At 36.0% G+C, this 20,048-nt stretch overlaps 2 protein-coding genes across 2 annotated transcripts in view; both read left to right on the forward strand.

Moving 5' to 3' along the window:
• Window positions 1-20,048, forward strand: part of LOC127683533 (rho GTPase-activating protein 20-like) — a 429,795-nt gene that overhangs the window by 406,300 nt on the left and 3,447 nt on the right. The window lies entirely within an intron of this gene.
• The window catches only part of LOC127683530 (rho GTPase-activating protein 20-like), a 574,487-nt gene that overhangs the window by 218,676 nt on the left and 335,763 nt on the right, over window positions 1-20,048 (forward strand). Inside the window, exons 3-5 of the mRNA XM_052180846.1 lie at window positions 6,322-6,495; window positions 7,972-8,150; window positions 8,408-8,569. Coding sequence (XP_052036806.1) covers window positions 6,322-6,495; window positions 7,972-8,150; window positions 8,408-8,569 — 515 coding nt within the window. The remainder of the gene's footprint in view (window positions 1-6,321; window positions 6,496-7,971; window positions 8,151-8,407; window positions 8,570-20,048) is intronic.

The raw sequence follows: 20,048 nt of genomic DNA on the forward strand, positions 1-20,048 counted from the left end.
ATCCCTCAGACTCTGTTCATATTTTAAAATATGTAGATGCAGATGATTTTACAATCATCTTTGATGTATAGAAATCCACTGCCAAATCACCTGCATGAATCCCAAGATATCCACAAACCACTCCCTAAGATGCACATACCTTCTCGTACTCTTGACTTCAAATACAAATATATAAAATATTGACTATTTGACTTTATATTGTAGAGATAACAACTAACTGCACTGTCCTCATGAGTCAATGCTATGCCATGGCTGGAGGAGCACATTTTACTATATTCCCAGGTGGCTTAAAGTAATCTGTTCTGAAATTCATTAGAGATAGCAACACCTCATTGTTTCACATCTAGTTTATGGATATATAATTTCAATATTTACAGGGTTTATATTTCTATCCTTTTAGAATAAAAAGGTATAGTTCCTTTTATCTACAATAAACATTTTTATGTATCATTGAACAATTATTGAAAGCCTATTTTTTCCTCAGAGTAGGAACATGTGATCTATTATAAGGTTAATCTTATCTCCTGAGAATTACTTACATATGCCTGGTTCTCTATGAGTCAAGAAATATATTAACATGTACAAAAACTCCCAGTTGCCTTTTCATTTTCATGCTTTAAAAACAGTATCTTTAGAATTATTTTGTTTAAAATTATAAACATCACCAGCATCAGGAAGAAATGCACCCATCTTTGCAATCATTAGGTAGAACTTAATATGTTCAAAATGCACTCAGAATGCAATATTTTACAATAAGGTCAAATAAAATCATATTTGAATTATTTTTCGATCTCTAGAAAACTATATTACTTTGTTGTTTTAAAATTATACAGAAGATTTAAGATATTAACAAAATATTAAAAGTTTTACTTTTCTTTAAATTAATTATGCATACTCTGTGTGTATGTGTGTGTGTGTATGTGTGTGTGTGTGTCTTCATGCATGTATGTATTTGTGTATGTGGTGTTGGAATTTGTCCTTCTAGCATATATGATTTTTGGGCCATGAGCTATATTTTCATCCACATTCATCTACATTTTGAGCAAATGCACACATTGGTTCCATCCTATTTACATTACACCAGAAGATCAGAGATGTTCTTCCACATTCTAAGATGTTTTTGCATAATTCTTAGTATATAGATAGCAAGATGTAAAATTAGTTAGTGTAAGGTATCCTTATCCTTGTTCATAAAATTCAAGTTACCTGTCATGTTGCAGTAGGGTCTTGGATAAATCTTCAGAAACACACACACACACACACACACACACACACACACAACATACTCTCTCACACACACACACAGACTCTCTCTCTCTCACACACACATACACACTCACACACAGACACAAAACATACTCTCTCTCTCTCACACACACACACAAAGACTCTCTCTCTCACACACACACACACACACTCACACACACACACACACACACACACACACACACACACACAAAATTATTTTCAGGATAATAGATTATGCCCAGTGGTTAGAAAACAATAAATAAAAATGCTGTGAAAGATAATGGATTATGAAGTGGTTTCCTTTTTTCTTGTTTCAAGGTTGCTTATGGATAGCAAGGGGGCATTTGTGATATGTTTCTTATTTAAGGGACTGTTTCTTAGGCACTAACAATGCTTATTGCAGATAGCTGATACCTTAGAAACTATCTTCGTAAAGATATACCTACCTACTCACAGTCATACACTATAGTAATATATTAGAATTCGAGTACATCAGTGCTATCTTCTCAGATTCCTATCATTTTATTTCATGCTATTTACTTCTTGCTGTCTTCCTGGGTCTTTGTAGAAGATTCTAGCTGTGAGAAGCAATAGAGATCAAAAAATAAAAGCACCTTGCTTGTTTTGGGAGCATAAAGCAATAGAGGAATTCTAAAATGCTCATTTTGATTTCCTAGTTCTATCACCATTACAGATTTCATTACTGTATGTCTGTATACCATCTAACTATATACACAGCTTGACATGGAGAGAGTAATCACCCATCTTTGTTTGTTTTGTTTTTCATTTTCTTTTGTTTTTGTTTTTCTTTTCTTTTTTTTATTGCAGTTTTGCTATTCATCCTGACTTTCCTAGAACTGTACACATGGTGTACATGAAAGTAAGGATGTAAGTGATGGAAGTCTAAACAGGGAGGAAGCAAAGGGTTGTGCTCTATTCCAACCACCCTCCCCCTACCTGTCTGCTGACATAATGAGAGAATAATCAGGATGCTGAGCTCCTGCACCCACGGCTACTCAGTCTTGCTTTATTATACACAACCTGTTACAGTTAATGTTTGAATATCAAGTATCCACATAGTTAATTTTGTGATAAATATGTTAGACTGAAAGTCTTCCAGAGATATCGCAAGGGAAGAAAAGAAAATGTTTATTTTATATTAGAGTTAGATTACAGATTTTAGATTATTAGTAATGATTAGACAATAACCAATTTTATACTTATGAGCTTCAACATTGTTTTATACCATTCTTCTCTGTACTTTTCATAGCCTTTATGCATAAAAGCAACAAACATCGATACAGTAAATGAAATAATTATGAAGTTACTATCAATGATGAGAATACTCGTAAGTTATTTTCAAGTTCTTTGGGGTTAAAATTGAATTTTCCTTTTGAGATTCACATATCTGCAAAGGTGTATGCATATAAATTATACAGATGAAACTTCATCATGATAAATTTGCATATTTTACAATCTTCTCCTTTTGGAAGTAAAGGCATCTATAATATAATAATCTAGAGAGGGACCTTTTTCTTGAATTTCTTGTCTACATTTCCAAAGAAAGGAAACTTATAGCCCTATGTTATTGTGTGTGGGGTGTATGTGTGTGTGTGTGTGTGTGTGTGTGTGTATTGGTGAATTTCACTGTATATGTGTATATATCTCTCTATCACTTCCTGTGGGTTCGTATGATGAGTATCTGAGAAACAGAGAGTGTCACTCTGTTTCTCTGTCTCTATTGCTCTTTCTCTTTCTTACTCTTTCTCTCCTTCTATATTTGGGTGAGTAGATGTTTGAGTGTCTGCTTGAATGCATTTTTGTCCCTTAGCTTAATACTTAAAAACTCTATGACACACTTTCTTGGATTTACTCATGAATCAACAAGCAAGTATAATTAATGATAACTCCAATTAGATTATATTATCCTGGAGTTTGCTAGCAATTTCAACAGAATGTTCTATTTATATTATTGTTTCAATGGATCCATAATTCTGTATGCAATAATTATGTTGTGGAACTTCTTTCCAGTATCTGGCCTATTTTCCAGGTTAGACCCATCTTCATCTTCTCCACAGAATGGTTATCGCTAAATGAAAGCCAATGGTTGTGTGTACTCCTAGGCACCCTCAAAGCCTCTCTGTTTTTTGTTTCTTGGGGTTTATTTTGGCTATTTTTCTCACTGTTGCTGAAATAACTATATTTTTCAAATGTTCTTTATCAAGTCATCATAATCACAGTGAGTATATGACTCTATGGGTTCAAGGTTGTGTGTTCATGTCAAATCAATATTCAATATCCCACTGATAGACGGAGAGACCCTTGTGGGTCATTTTGTAATAATATTGGTCTTGGTTAGTGTTGATGGCCGAATGCAATTTCTTATTCTATAAGAATAAGACCAGTATTCTTGGTGGATCAATAGACGGAGTTTACTTCAGAGAGGAAAGGCAAGTACTTCTTGATTTTCTTCTGAAATCAGTCCTGATGACTCAAATCTGTGGTCAGAATATATGCCATTCATACTAGTCCTAATAATTTTCCTGCTAGAGAGCTGGAAATTGTAAGTAAAGAAAATCACTATATTATACAGGATTCTACTGTCAGATTATTTGTGACAGTTGGTTCTTTTTGGCTCTCAGAACAATGGAGATTACCAACTCTGGTTCCATCCTGGCCATGCAGAAGCTCCAAGACCACTGCAAGGTAAGTACCAGAGAAATCTAAAGAAGGACTAGCTGAGTTCAATGGTCTATCCCTGAAATCTCAGATTTTCATTATTTAGACTTACATTTAAGTACATACTAAAACAAAATTTCTAAATATTATGCCATTCATTATATTTATAATAACTTCATTGTAGCCTTCAGGCACATTGATAACCTCATTAAGATAGAGTCTGTGAGCTGACAAAAAAATAACAGATTCTACTGTGATTTTCACTTGAGAAACTTAATTTTCCTAAAAAGAAAAACAAAACTCTGAATATATCATTTCTGAAGAAAGTAACAACAAAAAAAAATGGGTAATCATTACACAAAATCCTACTAGCTAGAGAAATTTTTCATTGATTCCCAACAGTCACATGATAGCTCATAGGCATCCAAAACTATAGTTTCAGGGGATCAAATTCCCTGGTATGACCTGCTCAGTTATCAGGCTCTATATGGTACAACAGTATACATCTGAGCAAAACAATTACAAACAGAAACAAGTCTAAAATTTAAATGAAAACACATTCAAAGAATAATTCAGTGTCTTTGAGGAAACTGCGGTCACAAGACTTGTGTGTGTGTGTGTGTGTGTGTGTGTGTCCAAAGATTTCATGTAAGTGGCAAAAAAATGTGGCAAGTTTAAAACTTATTCAGTTTGCTTTGTTTTGGAGTTTTTGATCAGGGTTTAAAATCTGGAACAGTGGTAGGTTGGAGCAAACATCCCCCAAAGTTCTACAATGTGTCTGTGGACTTTGATTGTACATTTTTTTCTTTTTGTTCTTTTTAAAAGTCATTCCATTATCCATGAAATATATGGTTACAGGAAGTCCTTCCCCCTCCCCAAAGTCACCCACACTCCTAAGAGGAGGATGCTAAGTCCATTACCTGAGTCCTCACTGGGAAGGTGACAGTGTTGCTTCTGTGTAAATTGTGTACTGCATCTTTTTAAAAAATCTTCTGCCTTAGTACTTCTTTCTTTTTGTTTTTCACTTCTGCATGGTCAGCTATTGTGGGCTCCACTTTTTTGTGCTGCAACTTGATGTATGAAGGCTTTGGTCTCCCTGGGTGTGGGTTGAGGTGATGAGTCAGGCAGGGCTGTCCTTTACACTGACTTGTGACCATCTTAATAAAAGTGTACATGTTATAAACAAACATATTCTCTTTATTTTAAACTATGTAGATTCTGTTTCATAATGAAAATTGTAAATGTGGCCATATGTGAGTCCATGTGAAATATGCAGTTCCCTATGACAAGCAATTTCCCCACTGAATGAGAGATCATATTCAGATTACTAGAGACTTCTTGACTGAATCACCTGGTGTTCCTTCTATTGTCTTTTTAAAAAATTTTCTCACTAGCTAAATTATTGCCAAATAAATAAGAGTAATAAAATGCTCAGAAGCATTTGGATAACAATTAAAATTCTGAGATCATTAAGTGTGCTTGCAAGGATTATCTTTTAAAAGTTAATTAAAATGTGAAATTTGAATGCATAAAGTGAACTACAGAAAAGAGACAGTAACAATGTCTTTTAGAGATCAGAGTACTTTGTTATTCAACATTTTCTCATGTATTATGAAGGACACTGGCAATATTTTGATGATTTGAAGGAAACTGAAACTGAACTACTTTTGTTTTTCTTCAATATTTATTTTCAGGATTTTAATACACTAGATAATAACCAGCTCAAACCAAACTGACACATTTGACTTTATATTTCTATTGAGTCCAAGCAGGTATGAAACTCCCAGTCCTTACTTTTTTAATCAATGAGTGCTGAAAATACAAGCATGGGCCAAAATCATCCAGTTTTTTTTTTTTTTTTTTTTTTTTTTTTTTTTTTGCTTTTTATATGATGGACACAATAGCAGTACTCAGTCAGTGAAAAGACAAATATGGATTGGCACATTCTAAATAAATTTATTGAGTGAAATCTGTGAACTTGATATCAGTTTAATTCTAAAATTTGGAAGATCTTTGTACATCATGAATTTTTCAGAAATCCCAAGAACTTACTGCTCTTGTTTGTGTCTCACTATCACTTTGAATGTGTATTTCAACCTACAGGCCATACACCTAAAACAGGCAGGTCTTAATACTGTCAAAGTAGAAACAACAAATGTGCTCATGTGGATCTAAATAAAGTGATAAATTGAAAATTTTCTCCTTGATTTTAGAGTTCTCAGCTTACACATCCTTACTTTATCATAATATTCATGTCATTCTCCTAATGCTTAGGGACAGTCTACATTGTCCAGAAGAAAGTTGAGACAGAAAATAGAGTAGTGCTTGCCAAAACCCATTGGAAGCTCACACTCATTATGATTAGTTTCAATTTATATTCTTTTCTTTTTATAGGTTATGAGTATCTACAGGAGGTCATAATGACCCACCTTCAACACACCTACAGTAGAGTAAATTCAAAAAATTCTACAGCTTTTCCTCTCTTGCCTGGATTGCTTAGGCAAGACCTAAACTTGGAGGGGCAATTCATTTTAAAGCCCCGATACTCAGCTATAAGCCAGCAGCAGAGTAAGTCGTCTACCTTCCTTCAAGTGCCCTCCTAGTTGCCATTTCAATTTTGCATAAAATATCAATGCATGTTGACATTGTTGCTTACGGGAAGGGCACTGCAGAAAACAAACCCAATACAATACGCCCCAGGTCTAGCCGGAGATCTTTATATTCTGACATCAAGTCTAAACTTGATTTTTTTGGGAGAATATCCCATTTGTTCCAGACAGATAGTCACCATAAGCTGGAATTCCAAGATGCTATATGTATACAAGTGTGTGGGCACAGAGCTTTCATCTCATTAGAATACAATTTCATGTTGTTTCATGATTAAAGCAGAGAATGACCTAAGAACTGCATTTAAATTATTGTAAGAGGCACAGAAAGGATATATGTATGGAACTGGACATAATCTGTGTCAGACTAAAGTAGAAGTAACCTTGGTGTCCAAGCTCAGACTCTAATCTCATTTTCAATTACACTAAAAGCATATTTTTGTGTGTCTTCTACACCTGCAGTTGGATTTCAAATAGACTTAATACTTAAGTTCTGGGGCTTTTGAAATTGTCTTAAGGATATTTTTTTCCAAAAATATTTTCTTGTTTTATTATTTTATTATTTTCCACATTACTCCTAAGTATCCCCTTCATTGCTTTAAATTCTTGCTTTTCTAAAAAAAGTCATTGTGTGTATGTATGTGTATACATATGTGTGCCTAAATACATGTCTATACAGATGCATACTTACACTAAAATTGATATATCCTATTCAGACTGTATCATATTACTTGTGTTTTTCCAGTCTTATTATTTTGTTTTGGACAAATAGTCAAAACTTTCTATATTGAGAAAGACCGTTTAATTTATATTTTGTTATATGACTCTTTTATTTACTTTTAATACTTTTGTTTTAAGTACCATATAAGTGTTCATTATGGTCTAGTTTTTGAAAAGATGTCTTTGAAGAGAAAAGTAAACTTTGATCTCAGCTTTGAACTTACACTACAGGAACTAGGGTCCCGAGTTTGACAAAACAGGCAGTCATGTATGCATTCCCATGAAGGAGGAATATTGCTGATGATAGAAATGTAACAATGGTCCTTCTAAAAGCTCATCAAGAAATCTAAGAATTGGAAGCGCTTCACTATGACATTTGAAGAAAATATAAAACTGATTGCTGTGAATAAAAATGAGGGTAGCTATGAAAATGGATATGACTTAGTGATACAACTGCCTGTACATAGTTCAGGGAACTTGCTCAATTGCATATCATTTATCTTATGATGCAGTGCAACATAATCTTGTGAGAATTCCCATGGGATCATGTCTTAGATACATCTCACAGATTAATAACAATGTAGAGTATAGGGAAGAAGAATATAAAGATGCTACAGGACGCCTAATCCATGACAACAGGGACATTATGCAAGTGAAATTTGGTTTTTTAAAAGGCCATATTACAGGATTCCAGGTAATGATCTTATCTCCTCCTTAGAATCAACGGAAATACTGAAGAAGAAGGAAAGAACTTATAGGACACGATGCTTCCCCAGGGCCTATGTGCCCCATGAGGACCAAGGGTACACTGTCCCAAAAGTTAAGAAGAAGGGAAAACTCTTTGGTAGAGAGTTGAATTGGATCTGTAAGGATGGAAAATGGCCCACCGAAATTCTGGTAGGACTCACATGATTCACTTTTGGCTTTCCTAAGGAAAAATCTGATAAAAAGACCAGTGTTGCCTGATCTTTCAGAGTTAACAGTAGGGTGGGATTTGTACAAGTAAAGATTGAGAGTCCAAACCAGTTTGCAGTCCTTCTTGCCCATGCCAGCCCTTTCACTGCACCTGTGCACGCCATTGGTCTGCTTCTCCTGAGCCAATAGTGCTGGGCACTGCATAAAGAGTGACTGGTATTTCCCTTTCTTTCTCTCAGGACATCCTGTCCCTCTTAAGAGAAAAGGGCCCTACAGCAGTAGGTATATTTAGTATAGCTCCTAGTGATGTATTGTGCAAAGGAGTGAAAGAAAAACTCGACTCTGGGCAAAAGGTGAATATAAGAAAACACTCGGTGCACCTGGCAAGCTGGATTCTAAAGGTAGGGATCGTCCTTGCATCACATAGCCTCTGGATTCCTCTGAGTCTACATGAGTAGTTTCCTTCATCATGCATTCCCTTGAGTGATAGTAGATACATAAGAGGGAAATCTGGTAAGCTAAAAGGTTCTTCTGCTATTCATCACATAAGGAGTAGGGACTCAAACAAATATCCAGTCAGAATGAGCAGTAAAGTTACTAAAGTATCTTTCCTTTGATTTTCTCATGTGGCCATGTGGATGGTCACTTCATACTTGCATAGGAATGTCACCTGGTAGGCATGCCAATTCAGATGCATTTGACTGCCAGAGTTCTTCATTCTCTGTCTTGCACTACTGTTTTTCTGAGAAGCAGATTTCTCTTCCTCAGTATAGAGAATGTGACTCCTACATGTAACTCTTTGCTACACATATCAAGTAGGATGTCATAATCTGCTTGTCTATATCTCACAAAATATTGGTACAGAAATGCAGGGCCTCATGGCTGTGAAACAAGTATTCTTAATCAGTCTGCCATACCTTCACCACCATAAAATGATACTTTTTATTTGTTATTTAAATTAAAATTCAATTACATCATTTCACTCCTTCCTTTCCCTTGCTCTAAGTTTGTTTCCCCTTAGACTCCTACTTCTGCTAAAATACATGGCCGATTTTCATCTTCTGTTATTATTATATAGATAAAAGTGAGCCCACAAATATGTTCAAACAACCTAATAAGTCCATTATCATTGGTAGTATATGAACTATTTCTGAGGTAACTATGATTGGCTTACAAATTAGGGGCTTCCCTTTGAGAAATACAAATTTCCTCACTCTTTGTAATATGTATGTGCATGTAGTTCTTTATCTAGAAGTTTGTTTTTACAAGATTTATTCATTCCCATTTAGAATTACTAACATTGATGACTTTTGTTCAGAAATTGTTTTGACAAGCATATTACATTGTTGAACTATCAAATGTGAAGCCTCTCCCACATTTCTAGGACTCCCAATGTCAAAGCAGATTTATTGATCTTCTGGTATATAATCTTTCTGACTCTTTTGACCAATGTTTGCAGCCCAGGGTTTAGGAGTTAGCGTATACTATGTATGCAGTTTGGCTTGAAGCCACAGGATATTTTGTTTTCTGTACCTTGAATAGTTGTGGTTTTCCATAATAGTTTCCATGCATTGCCAAGAGTACCTTTGCAAGCTACATTATCTGTAAAAATTATCTTAAATATTTGGAACAGACTATGGAATCATGCTTGTTTAGAGAAACTGTGATAGGACCTTCTCTAAGAGCCATGACCTCATATCTTCCCATGCTTCTAATAGTGGATATGATTTTCTGCACCTCAGAAATTAGATACTAACATAATATGGGTTTCTTTGTTATAGTTATCATCGTTGTATATTTCTGTCATGTAAAAATAGTATTTGGTCTGAGGTATTGATCTCTTAGGTATGCTAGTTCGCTTAGTTGTCCACTAGAGGACTTCGATCTAAAAAGAGATTTTTCAGCAATCCAAGCACATTTGAACATCAGCTCTTAGTTTTCCAGTTTTTATGGACAAATCTTACTGGCCCTACACATCAGTCAACATTCTACCTTGGGGAATGTCGGGGAGCTGTGAAGAAAGTTGGGACTATCCGAAATTTTAGAGTTGAATAAGTTTTCAGTAATCTCCATAATTTGTTTTCTGCAAAATATTTCTTCTCTCTATATAAGGAGTTTCTTCAAATGATTAAAGGCAGTCTATTGACCTCTCAGCTGTATGAGCACTGGCTTTCCATACCCGAAATGGTCAGCAATGAAGAAAAACTATCAACAGCAAAGAGGTAATGGCTGGCGAATTGTGTGAACAACATCAACCAAACATAAGTAATATTTGCTTATACACATTAGAGAATATATATCCCAAAAATATTCAGTAAAAATGCTGCCAGCAAAAGGTTTCAATTGTTCACAAACACGGAATACATTTGCAAACAGAGGTGTGACTTAGGGAGTCACAGTGGACCATGCTTATGATTATCAGTTTTGTACTACACTTAAATTTGTCATTTTGGCCCCACCCCTACCCTGATTCTGGAAAAACATTTAAGCAATATTTTGAATATACATTGTTACTTTCCTTTTATTTATGGAGGTCATTTCAAAAGATATAATTACTTTCCCCTTTTCTATATTTATAAATTGAGTAAACTTGTTTTTAACATAACTGTCTCTTTGTTCAGGCTTTTAGAAGAACTCCCGCCACTGAATGCTGCATTCCTGAGACAGATGTTTAGAATTCTAAATAAAATAGCCAAAAATTCCTCGATAAACCACATGCCAGCATACAGTCTCTCTGCTGCAATAGCGCCATTTCTTTTATGCCTTCCTAGATATGGAAATAAAGTACTGGCTACTGATATTTCCAAAAAGGTAATTGGCCATTTACTTTAAGCCTAGCTTTGATAAGCCTTTACAATGTGACAGAAAGACAGTATTACCCTCAGAGTCTGAGTTACTTTGTTGTTGATGATGATGATTTTGGCTTTGGTTTTGCTTCATTTTGTAAAATAAGTACATGTTTGAATGGCTTTCTTTTGGAGAGGAAGAATCATTGGTGCATTTTAAGTAAGTAAAATATGAATAGGTATTTGAGCTCAATGATGCAGTTTTTTTGTCAGTTGTGACTTAGAATATCCTTAGACGAATCCAGTGAGAATAAATGCTGTGAAATGAAAAAAAAAAAAAAAAAAAAAAAAAAAAAAAAAAAAAAAAACCCTGGGTACTGGGTTCACCAACCAAGAATGAATTCTGATGTAATCAGTGTAGAATTTGTAAAATGCTACTTGTTTTCATGATGGTTTCCTCAACAAAACAAAGGTAATGCAATTTTGGATCATTTTTATCAGGTATGGTTATTATGACTCCTGATTTCTGTAATTAAATATGGCCTTGACCTCTTGATGCTGGTTATCATTGGTTTAGAGAATTATAGAGTAAAGTATTCTATGGGACCTGCCTTTCAAATATTATAATAAAGTACCAGAATTTTTACAGTATTGGTATCAAATGGTTATTTTGATTCTCAGTATTTGAGCTTCTGATTCACTATTAATTGACCAACTGCCCTGGGACCTGAAAGGAATATATTATAGGACAGCCTAATTGAGAATAAGTATTCCTCATATTGCATAGGAACAAATATCCTAAGGAAAAAAAAAGGGTTACAAAGAAACAAACACTGCAGATCCATAACTATCCAGTTTCTTCCATAGGCATTATTTTATTAATTCCCAGCATAATAAACCTGAGGATCAAGCTGTTACCATGGCATTTGCACTGAACCATCAGGGAAATATGAATGTTACCCCATAGATGGGTTTGCCTGTCTCTTGCCTTTTAGTTAGCCCATGGGACCTTTGAGTAGAAAGTTCCCTCCTTAGCTGTGCTTTTCTTTAAGCATCCTTACAAATATGCACAGCCATGAATGTGTCCAAGACAAGCAAGGTTAATCAAGTGGACAATATGTATAACATTCTGGGCCTCACAGGGTGAAAATTGGAAATCATCCTCTTATATGATATTGGACTGTGATGACCACACTTGAATATCTGATCTCATAATCATCTTTTAAATTTCTAAGAAGAAGCCCGCCTCGATACTTCATTAAAGCTAATGTTATCTCAGTATTTTAAAGTACATACTTTTAGCCTCCCAAATTCTTAAATAAAATGTGATTTGTAACTATGCAAAATGACAGAGACCCTTTTTGTTTGCCCTTTTTTTGTCCCAGATTTCTCTCGTAACATTCCTCATAGATAATTCTCCGAAACTGTTCGGGCTAGATATTGTTGCACTATGGTATGAAACCTCGTTTTATCATGGACCCGGAGGAAATACCTCATGTGACCAGGTTACTACATCTAATATCATCACCCGAAATGAACCAGAACATGGAGCCAGCAGCTGCCCCAAGGGGAGGACATACACCCCTGACCATGATGAACCAGCAATAAGTCAAGTGACTCCTCCTCTCTCTGAGGGCACTAACGGTGTGTATACATGTCCTACTACTATAAGTTAAAAGTTAGAATCGTTTAGCACTGAACTATGAATTTTATAACAAACAACAATGAAGAATTTGCTAAACCATGTGAAGGGACACTTCACCTGTGTGTTATAATTTCCTACTGCAAGAGATTCCCTCCATATTTTGGTACCTCTTTGCACTGGTCCTGAATTTATGCAAAAGGTAAATCCCAGAAATGAGAGTAATTGACTAAGTATATGTTACTTACTTTGATATAAAGGGTATTAATTTAGATGTGTATTATACATTGAATAGCAATTCAATACCAAATTGGGTTTTCTCTACCTGAAATGTCTGGCTGTCCTAAATCTTACTGTGTAGACCAGACTGACCTCAAACTCGCAGAGATCATCTTGGCTCAGCTTCTGAGGTCTGGGTATAAAGGCACATGCCAAAATGCTTTTCTTTTATGCAAGTTTTAAAATATAGCCTAATATACCAGTATGGGATTCATTGACACTGTGAACTCAGATTTGAGCTCTCAGTTCGGTGGGTTGTGAAGGGGGAAACCAAGGATTGTAATAAAAGTGCAGTCAGGCAAGTTGTGTGGTGAAATTCAAATACTATTGTTAATTTACAGTTGGCCATGGCAGTTCTGCCAGAAAGACACAGGTGGACTAAAAAATTGGTACTATTTTATCGCTTGAATCTAATACCTATATGCTTACCTTTCAAGACAAACCCTAAAACTACTAGGTATACTAGAACTGTGGCCATATACAACTAGATATCCAATGCCTTATGAAGTAATATCATGATTATAAATGTTATAATACTGATTATTTTTCTGTGTCTTTGTGGTGAAGCATAAGTAATGCAGGCTATAAAATGTGAAGGTCATGCAAGTGCTAAGTGAGTTCAATTACAATAAATAATGATTTTACTCCTTTATTAGAATCAGAGACTCAAGAAGATAATATGAATGCAACCCAGCAAACAACTTCTCAAACTCCTACTGCACCACCAAAAAACCAAGTATTTCGTACTTGTCCACGGTTTATATGCTTGGACAAAATGCTACCTTCTATACTTGTGAGTTTGTTTCATTTTGGGTTTCTAAACCTGTCCTATTTCCCATAATTTCTGGGAACCTATTTTCTAAGTAAACTATTTCACCAAACTGATGAATATACAGATAACCTATTCATGAGGTCAGATTCTTTTAAAGTAGAAATAAAACCTACTGAAGTTAGAGTCTTCTAATTTAATGAAAAGTGAAAATTTGAAAAGAAATAGTATTCCCATGTTTTTCACTGATTTCAGCAAAGACCCAAACTCACCAGCTTGTTGGATGCAATGGATCTTTGGAATTGCCCAACTATCAATATTTTGAACTGTGTTAGGACTCCATATTACTCTAGAGTCTACCTTGGTGTTATTGCCTCTGGTATTACTCAATCTTATAATCAAAAATATCTATAGATTACTATCTGATATTAACAATAAATTAGATATATACATGTTTTTTGCTATACATTGATCTTTTTATACTACTGCATTCTATGAAATTGTCGCCTAATAGGCTTAGTCTATCTTAAATATGCTTCTAGATTTCCATTGGAAATATTCATTTACTGTCCAGCATCTCTTTTAGCTCTATGCCTGTGCCAGGAATTTATGCCACACGTGAACAAGTTTATCATGTTAGACACATGAGAATTACTGCCCATTCCTTAGGTATTTTAGATCAGGATAATTTTGTCATCAATAACTGTAATCATGTAATCAATTAAAATGAAAGAAAACATGGAGTAAATCTGTGTATGGTCCTCATTTTTACAGAGTGAAACCATGGTAGAACAACTGAAAATTGCTTGGGTTCTTAAATGTGACAGCATCTTTCGATAAGGATGATTTAAAATAAGAAGTCACCAAAGAAGGAAATAAAAGTCTCAGAAGTATAGTGGAAAAGGAAAGATTTCTTTAAAACACAAATGCCAGTTTTCACAGTAGAGGTCAGGGTAGACAGGAAGCCAAATAGTGATGTGATCTCTGAAAGAGAACTATCCCAATAGTTACTTGGAATGGCATGCTCTAGAAAGAACTTCAAAAAGCAAAGAAAAAGTAAGAGAACACCATTCACCAAAATGCTTCGGTGACTAGAAGTGTGATTCAATCTGGAGGGTTGTTTAATTACCAGAAACCCTTGATGATTCAAATTGGGAAAAATGGATTAGGGAAAGAAATATATTTGGAAGCTAAAAAAGAAAAAAGTGAAATGTCCTCTTCATTTCTTTCAGTTGTAGCTATGCATCCATGATTGCCATGACTCTGGTTTACCTTCAAAGACCTATTTGTGCTTTAGCTGTTTGGATCTGTTATAATAGAAGCTTGTCCTTATCCCACACAGGATATGATATCGGTCATTGAGGAAAAAGGACCAGAATCAGAAGAAGTATTCCAATCCATTTCCGATAGATCACACTTGGTCCTGAAGGATAAGATCTATACTGAGCAACACATCAATTGGGACCAAGAATCCGTACTCACAGTAGCTTACCTTTTAAAGGTAAGGCAGTATTTTGCATCACCAACATTCAGCATCCCTCTAGAGATGCATATTCTGTCCTTGAGATTACCAGATCATGACAGTTTTCTTGAACTATGGATACATGATCTCCGAATAAGAGTCACTTTAGGTAAAAGTGTGACAAGCTCAAAGATTCATCACAAAGACACAGGTGAACACTTTCTGTTGGAGGTTAACTTTCTCATACATCAGATGGGCTTTTTTGGCATTACAAATGTTCCCACTGATTTCACCTCTCTAACTATGCCACCTGAATTAATAATAGAACAAGTAATAATAGTAATAAAAGTGTGTTTTACACGATGCATGTCTTAAATCATACTTACCACACAAACTTAAGTAACAACAGTACAAAATAGCTGTTTTACCACAGACTTGTAATGTGAGAGAATTGCATGTTGCCAATTCTATATCCAGTCCAATATCTATGTCCAGTAGATATATAAAATTGTTTTCCTTCTCTAACAAAAAATAAAGCAGTATTTTCACTTTTTCCTGATATTGCCATCCTAACCCCATGTCAAATACTGAAGAATTAGCCTAACTTACTTCTAAGTAGTCTAATATGCTTAACTTCTCAGTGAGCAGCAGTAACTCTAGAGCAAATATCATTGTTTGATGCATGATCTGAGATTGCCTCTAAGTAGACTGGAGCTATGGCCCCAGACATCAAGAGAAAAGATAATGCTCTGAGAGTAGCCATGGTTAATAACGTTAGGCAATGGTAACAAATGATCCCCCCTTGGCCCTCGAGCTTGCCAAGTGCATCTGGCTCTCATTGCCAGAAACCTGGGACCACATCACAGGGAGGAAAGTGAAGATCAGTAACTGGAAGTCATGTGTATTCACAGCAATTTAAAGGTACAGGAACACCTGGGCACCTTCCATTTGTCTGAATTTCTATCCTTGATACAATGTGAAAGTTAATTGTGGCATTTCAAACAAGTTGCTGCTTACAATTAATTTAAATAGTTGAATATTTACACATTTTAATTGAATATTTACATGTTTTAAGAATGGATGTGAAACTGTGAGACATTCTCACATGTAAAACAGTGTGCTTAAGTAAGGAAGTTCACCACTATTCCAGGTGTACCCAGAGGCATACATGTATATTACAACTTTACTCTCTGTGAACTGAAAGTACAAGTTCACCTAATTATACAATCAGAATGAAGCATTTCCTGGCCCTGTCATTTTTGGATGGTTTTTTATTTTCAGAGGGAACACTTTGCTTTTTGTTTGTTTTATTGTTTTTTTAATACTTACTGTTCATTTTTTCTTCTTTTAATATTACTATTATTACTACCAATTTATTCATTCATTTATTTATTAATTTTCATCTTGAAACTGCTACACTCTACCTCTTCATCCTTTATGAGTCTCTTTCCTTCTCCTCTGAGCAGGTCAAGGTCCCCATGTGTTATCCTTGCACCCTGACAAATCAATTCTCTTCAAGGTTAGCACAACTTCTCCTACTGAGGCCAGCTGGGTGAGGGGTTTCCACAGACAGTCAACAGTTTTAGGGATAGACCCTGTTCCAAATGTTGGGGGACCCACATGGTGTCCGAGCTGCACATTTGCTACATATATGCCATATGTCACAGCGCAGCTTCTGTATGCTTTTTGGTTGGTGTTCACTTCTTGGCAGCTCTCAATGGTCCACGGTAGTTGAGTCTGTTGATCTTCTTGTGGAGTCCCTATCTTGATCGGGGCCCTGAATTCTTTCCTCAATTATTCACTAAGAGTCCATGAGCTCTATCTAATGTTTCCCTGTGGGTCTCTATCTGTTTTAGCCAGCTGCTGGGTGAAGTCTCTCAGAGAGCAGTCATGCTAGGCTACTGTCTGGATATCCCACAGAGCGGCTGACCTCCATTGAGACAGATAGAATTTCAGGCTGTGAGTTGGAAAGCATATCCCTGATTTCAGGTAGTAGGGTGGACTGAAAACCAGGAAAGGCAATCAGAATAGACAGTAGGGTTATTTCATTGATGCTGCAGTCAGAACTCTGATTCTTTGCTTCTACTCTTAGGTAAAAACACATAGGCTCCTGCCTTTAGTTTCCACTTTTATAATGCATAATGCATGGAATTATTGATATGCAGGATATGGAACCCCCAAACAGATTGTGACACCCAAGTTAACAATCCCTGGTCTAACCTCCTATTTTTAAACAAAACTTTTTTCAAATACTTTCTACAATGTACATAGACCATTAATTTTCTTGTGTTTTTTTCATTATAAAAGGATTTTATTAGAAACATACAAGGAAGCTTACTTTATTCAGATTTGTATGAAAATTGGCTTAGTGTCCTTGATGAAGAATCCCTGCTTGGAAAAATTTCAACTATACGAAGGTAATGACATAGTATACACTTGGGGAAATGCCCAAAGTTAGAAGTAATGCATTTTGAGATATATGGGCTTGTCTTTATAGGATTATAAGCTGGAATGATGTCCCAAGACAAGAAGTTTCCTTTGCTAAGACATGTATAGTCACTTTATAAACAGGTGCATTTCTCACACAAGTGTGTTGTACCATGTCTATAATCCAACCACTTGAGAGTCTTCTAAATTATAATGGTCATGGTGTGGAAGACAGCTTATGCTACGCAGTTGTGTGCAAGACAGATTAGAACATTGGTTTGAATTCCTGAGTGAGACAAGTTAAAAGAAGTATATAAGTATAATAACTGTGGGCTATTTGTATCCTAATACTATTACCATAGTATTGTAAATATTGAACATTTAAATACATATATCATTAATTAGAACGTGAAGCTATTACTAAGTTCTTCCTTCTCAACTATAACTACCTAGATAAGTCTGGGTCAGGTATAGCTTTGACTTCTTTGGGTCATTTCCCTGTATCCATAGAATGATTTCTTAAGTACCAGGACTTTGAGCTCCCATTTCTACCCAGGACTCCAGTATCTCTGCCTTATCTATAGCAGAAGCTTTTATGCCTGCATTGTGTAGGGTCACTAGTGCGCCTTCTGCTCCTTGTGTTCCAGAGTGTCACAAGAGTGCTGCATGGATTCATAGTAAGTTGGATATTAAATGTGCCCCCATGGTGGTTAGAAAGATGGTTCATTGTTTGGCAACACTTTTTTCCATACACAGAACACACAACCTGCAACAAGTTTCATTCATTCATTCTATTTCCAGAGAACCTGACACCTTCCTCTGGGTTCTGTGGGTAGCAGTAATACATGTAATACAGAAAAATGCATACATAATTTTTAAAGTTTCCCATAATTCTATAGGGGAAATTGATTTTCAGATAATATTTTAGCCAACAGTAGCAATATTTTACCTAAAATCTGTATTTTGGGGTGGGGTCATTCATTTGTTTATATTAGTGCACATGCAGAAGCTATGCATGCAGTCGATGGCATAACTATATCCAAAGTTCCATTTCTTTTTATTAGATATTTACTTTATTTACATCTCAAATATTATTCCCTTTCCTCATTTCCTCTCGGAAAACCCCCTATCCCATCTTCCAGACCCCTGCTCACCTATCTACCCACTTCCACTTTCCTGTCCTGGCATTACCCTTCAGTGGAGCAGCAAGCTTTCATAGGACCAATGTCCTCTCCTCTCATTGATTTCTGAAAAACCCATCCTCTGCTATATATGTAGCTGGAGCCATGGGTCCCTCCATATGTACTCTTTGGTTGGTGGGTTAGTTCCTTGGAGCTCTGGTTACTGGTTGGTTTATATTATTATTCCAGCCTATGGGGCTGCAAAACCCTACAGCTCTCTAGCTCCTCCATTGGGGACCCTGTGCTTAGTCCATTGGTTGGCTGTGAGCATCAACTTCTGTCTTTGTCAGGCACTGGCAGAGCCTCTCAGGAGACAGGTATATCGGGCTCCTGTCGGATAGCCCTTGTTGGCAGTCACAATAGTGACTGGGTTTGGTAAGTGTGTATGGGATGAATCCCATGTGGAGCAGTCTCTAAATGGCCTTTCCTTAAGGTTCTGCTCCACCCTTTGTGTCTAAATCTCCTCCCATGGGTATTTTGATCCCCCTTCTAAGACAAATGGAAGTATCCACACTGCGGCCTTCCTTCTTCTTGGCCTTCATGTGGTCTGTGAATTGTGTCTTGGGTATTCTGAGCGTTTTGGTTGATATTCACGCATCAATGAGTGCATAAGATGTGTTTGTTTTTCGTTTGTTTGATTGGTTGGTTTTGGGTTACCTCACTCAGGATATTTTCTAGTTCTACCCATTTGCCTAAGAATTTCATGAATTCATTGATTTTAATAGCTGAGCAGTACTCCATCTTATAAATGTACATTTTCTGTACCTATACCTCTGTTGAGGGACATGTGGGTTCTTTCCAGCTTCTGCCTACTATAAATAAGACTACTATGAGCATAGTGGAGCATGTGGCCTTATTGTCTGTTGGAGCTTCTTCAGGATATAAGCCAAGGAGTGGTATAGCTAGGTCCGCTGGTAGTACTATGTCCAATTTTCTGAGGAATCAACAACCCGATATCCAGAGTTGTTTTACCAACTTGCAATCCCACCAGCAATGTAGGAGTGTTCCTCTTTCTCCACATCCTCACCAGCATCTGCTGTCCCCCAAGTTTTTGGTCCTGGCAATTTTAACTGGAATGAGGTGGAATTTCAGGGTTATTTTGATTTGCATTTCCCTAATGATTAAGGATGTTGACAATGCAGCATTACTTGTCAGACAATCAACAGTAAAATTTTCCTTTGTCTATATAGTATTCTACGGAAGATGCCACAAGCAAATTACATTGTTCTTAAACAGCTCATTCGTGTGCTATTAAAAATTAAAACTTCTGCCAAGAATACTCTAGACAGCTTCATCTTATCTATCCGTATAGCCCCACATGTGTTATGGGATCA

Source organism: Apodemus sylvaticus, chromosome 4 (genome assembly GCF_947179515.1).
Source record: "Apodemus sylvaticus chromosome 4, mApoSyl1.1, whole genome shotgun sequence".
NCBI lineage: Eukaryota > Metazoa > Chordata > Mammalia > Rodentia > Muridae > Apodemus > Apodemus sylvaticus.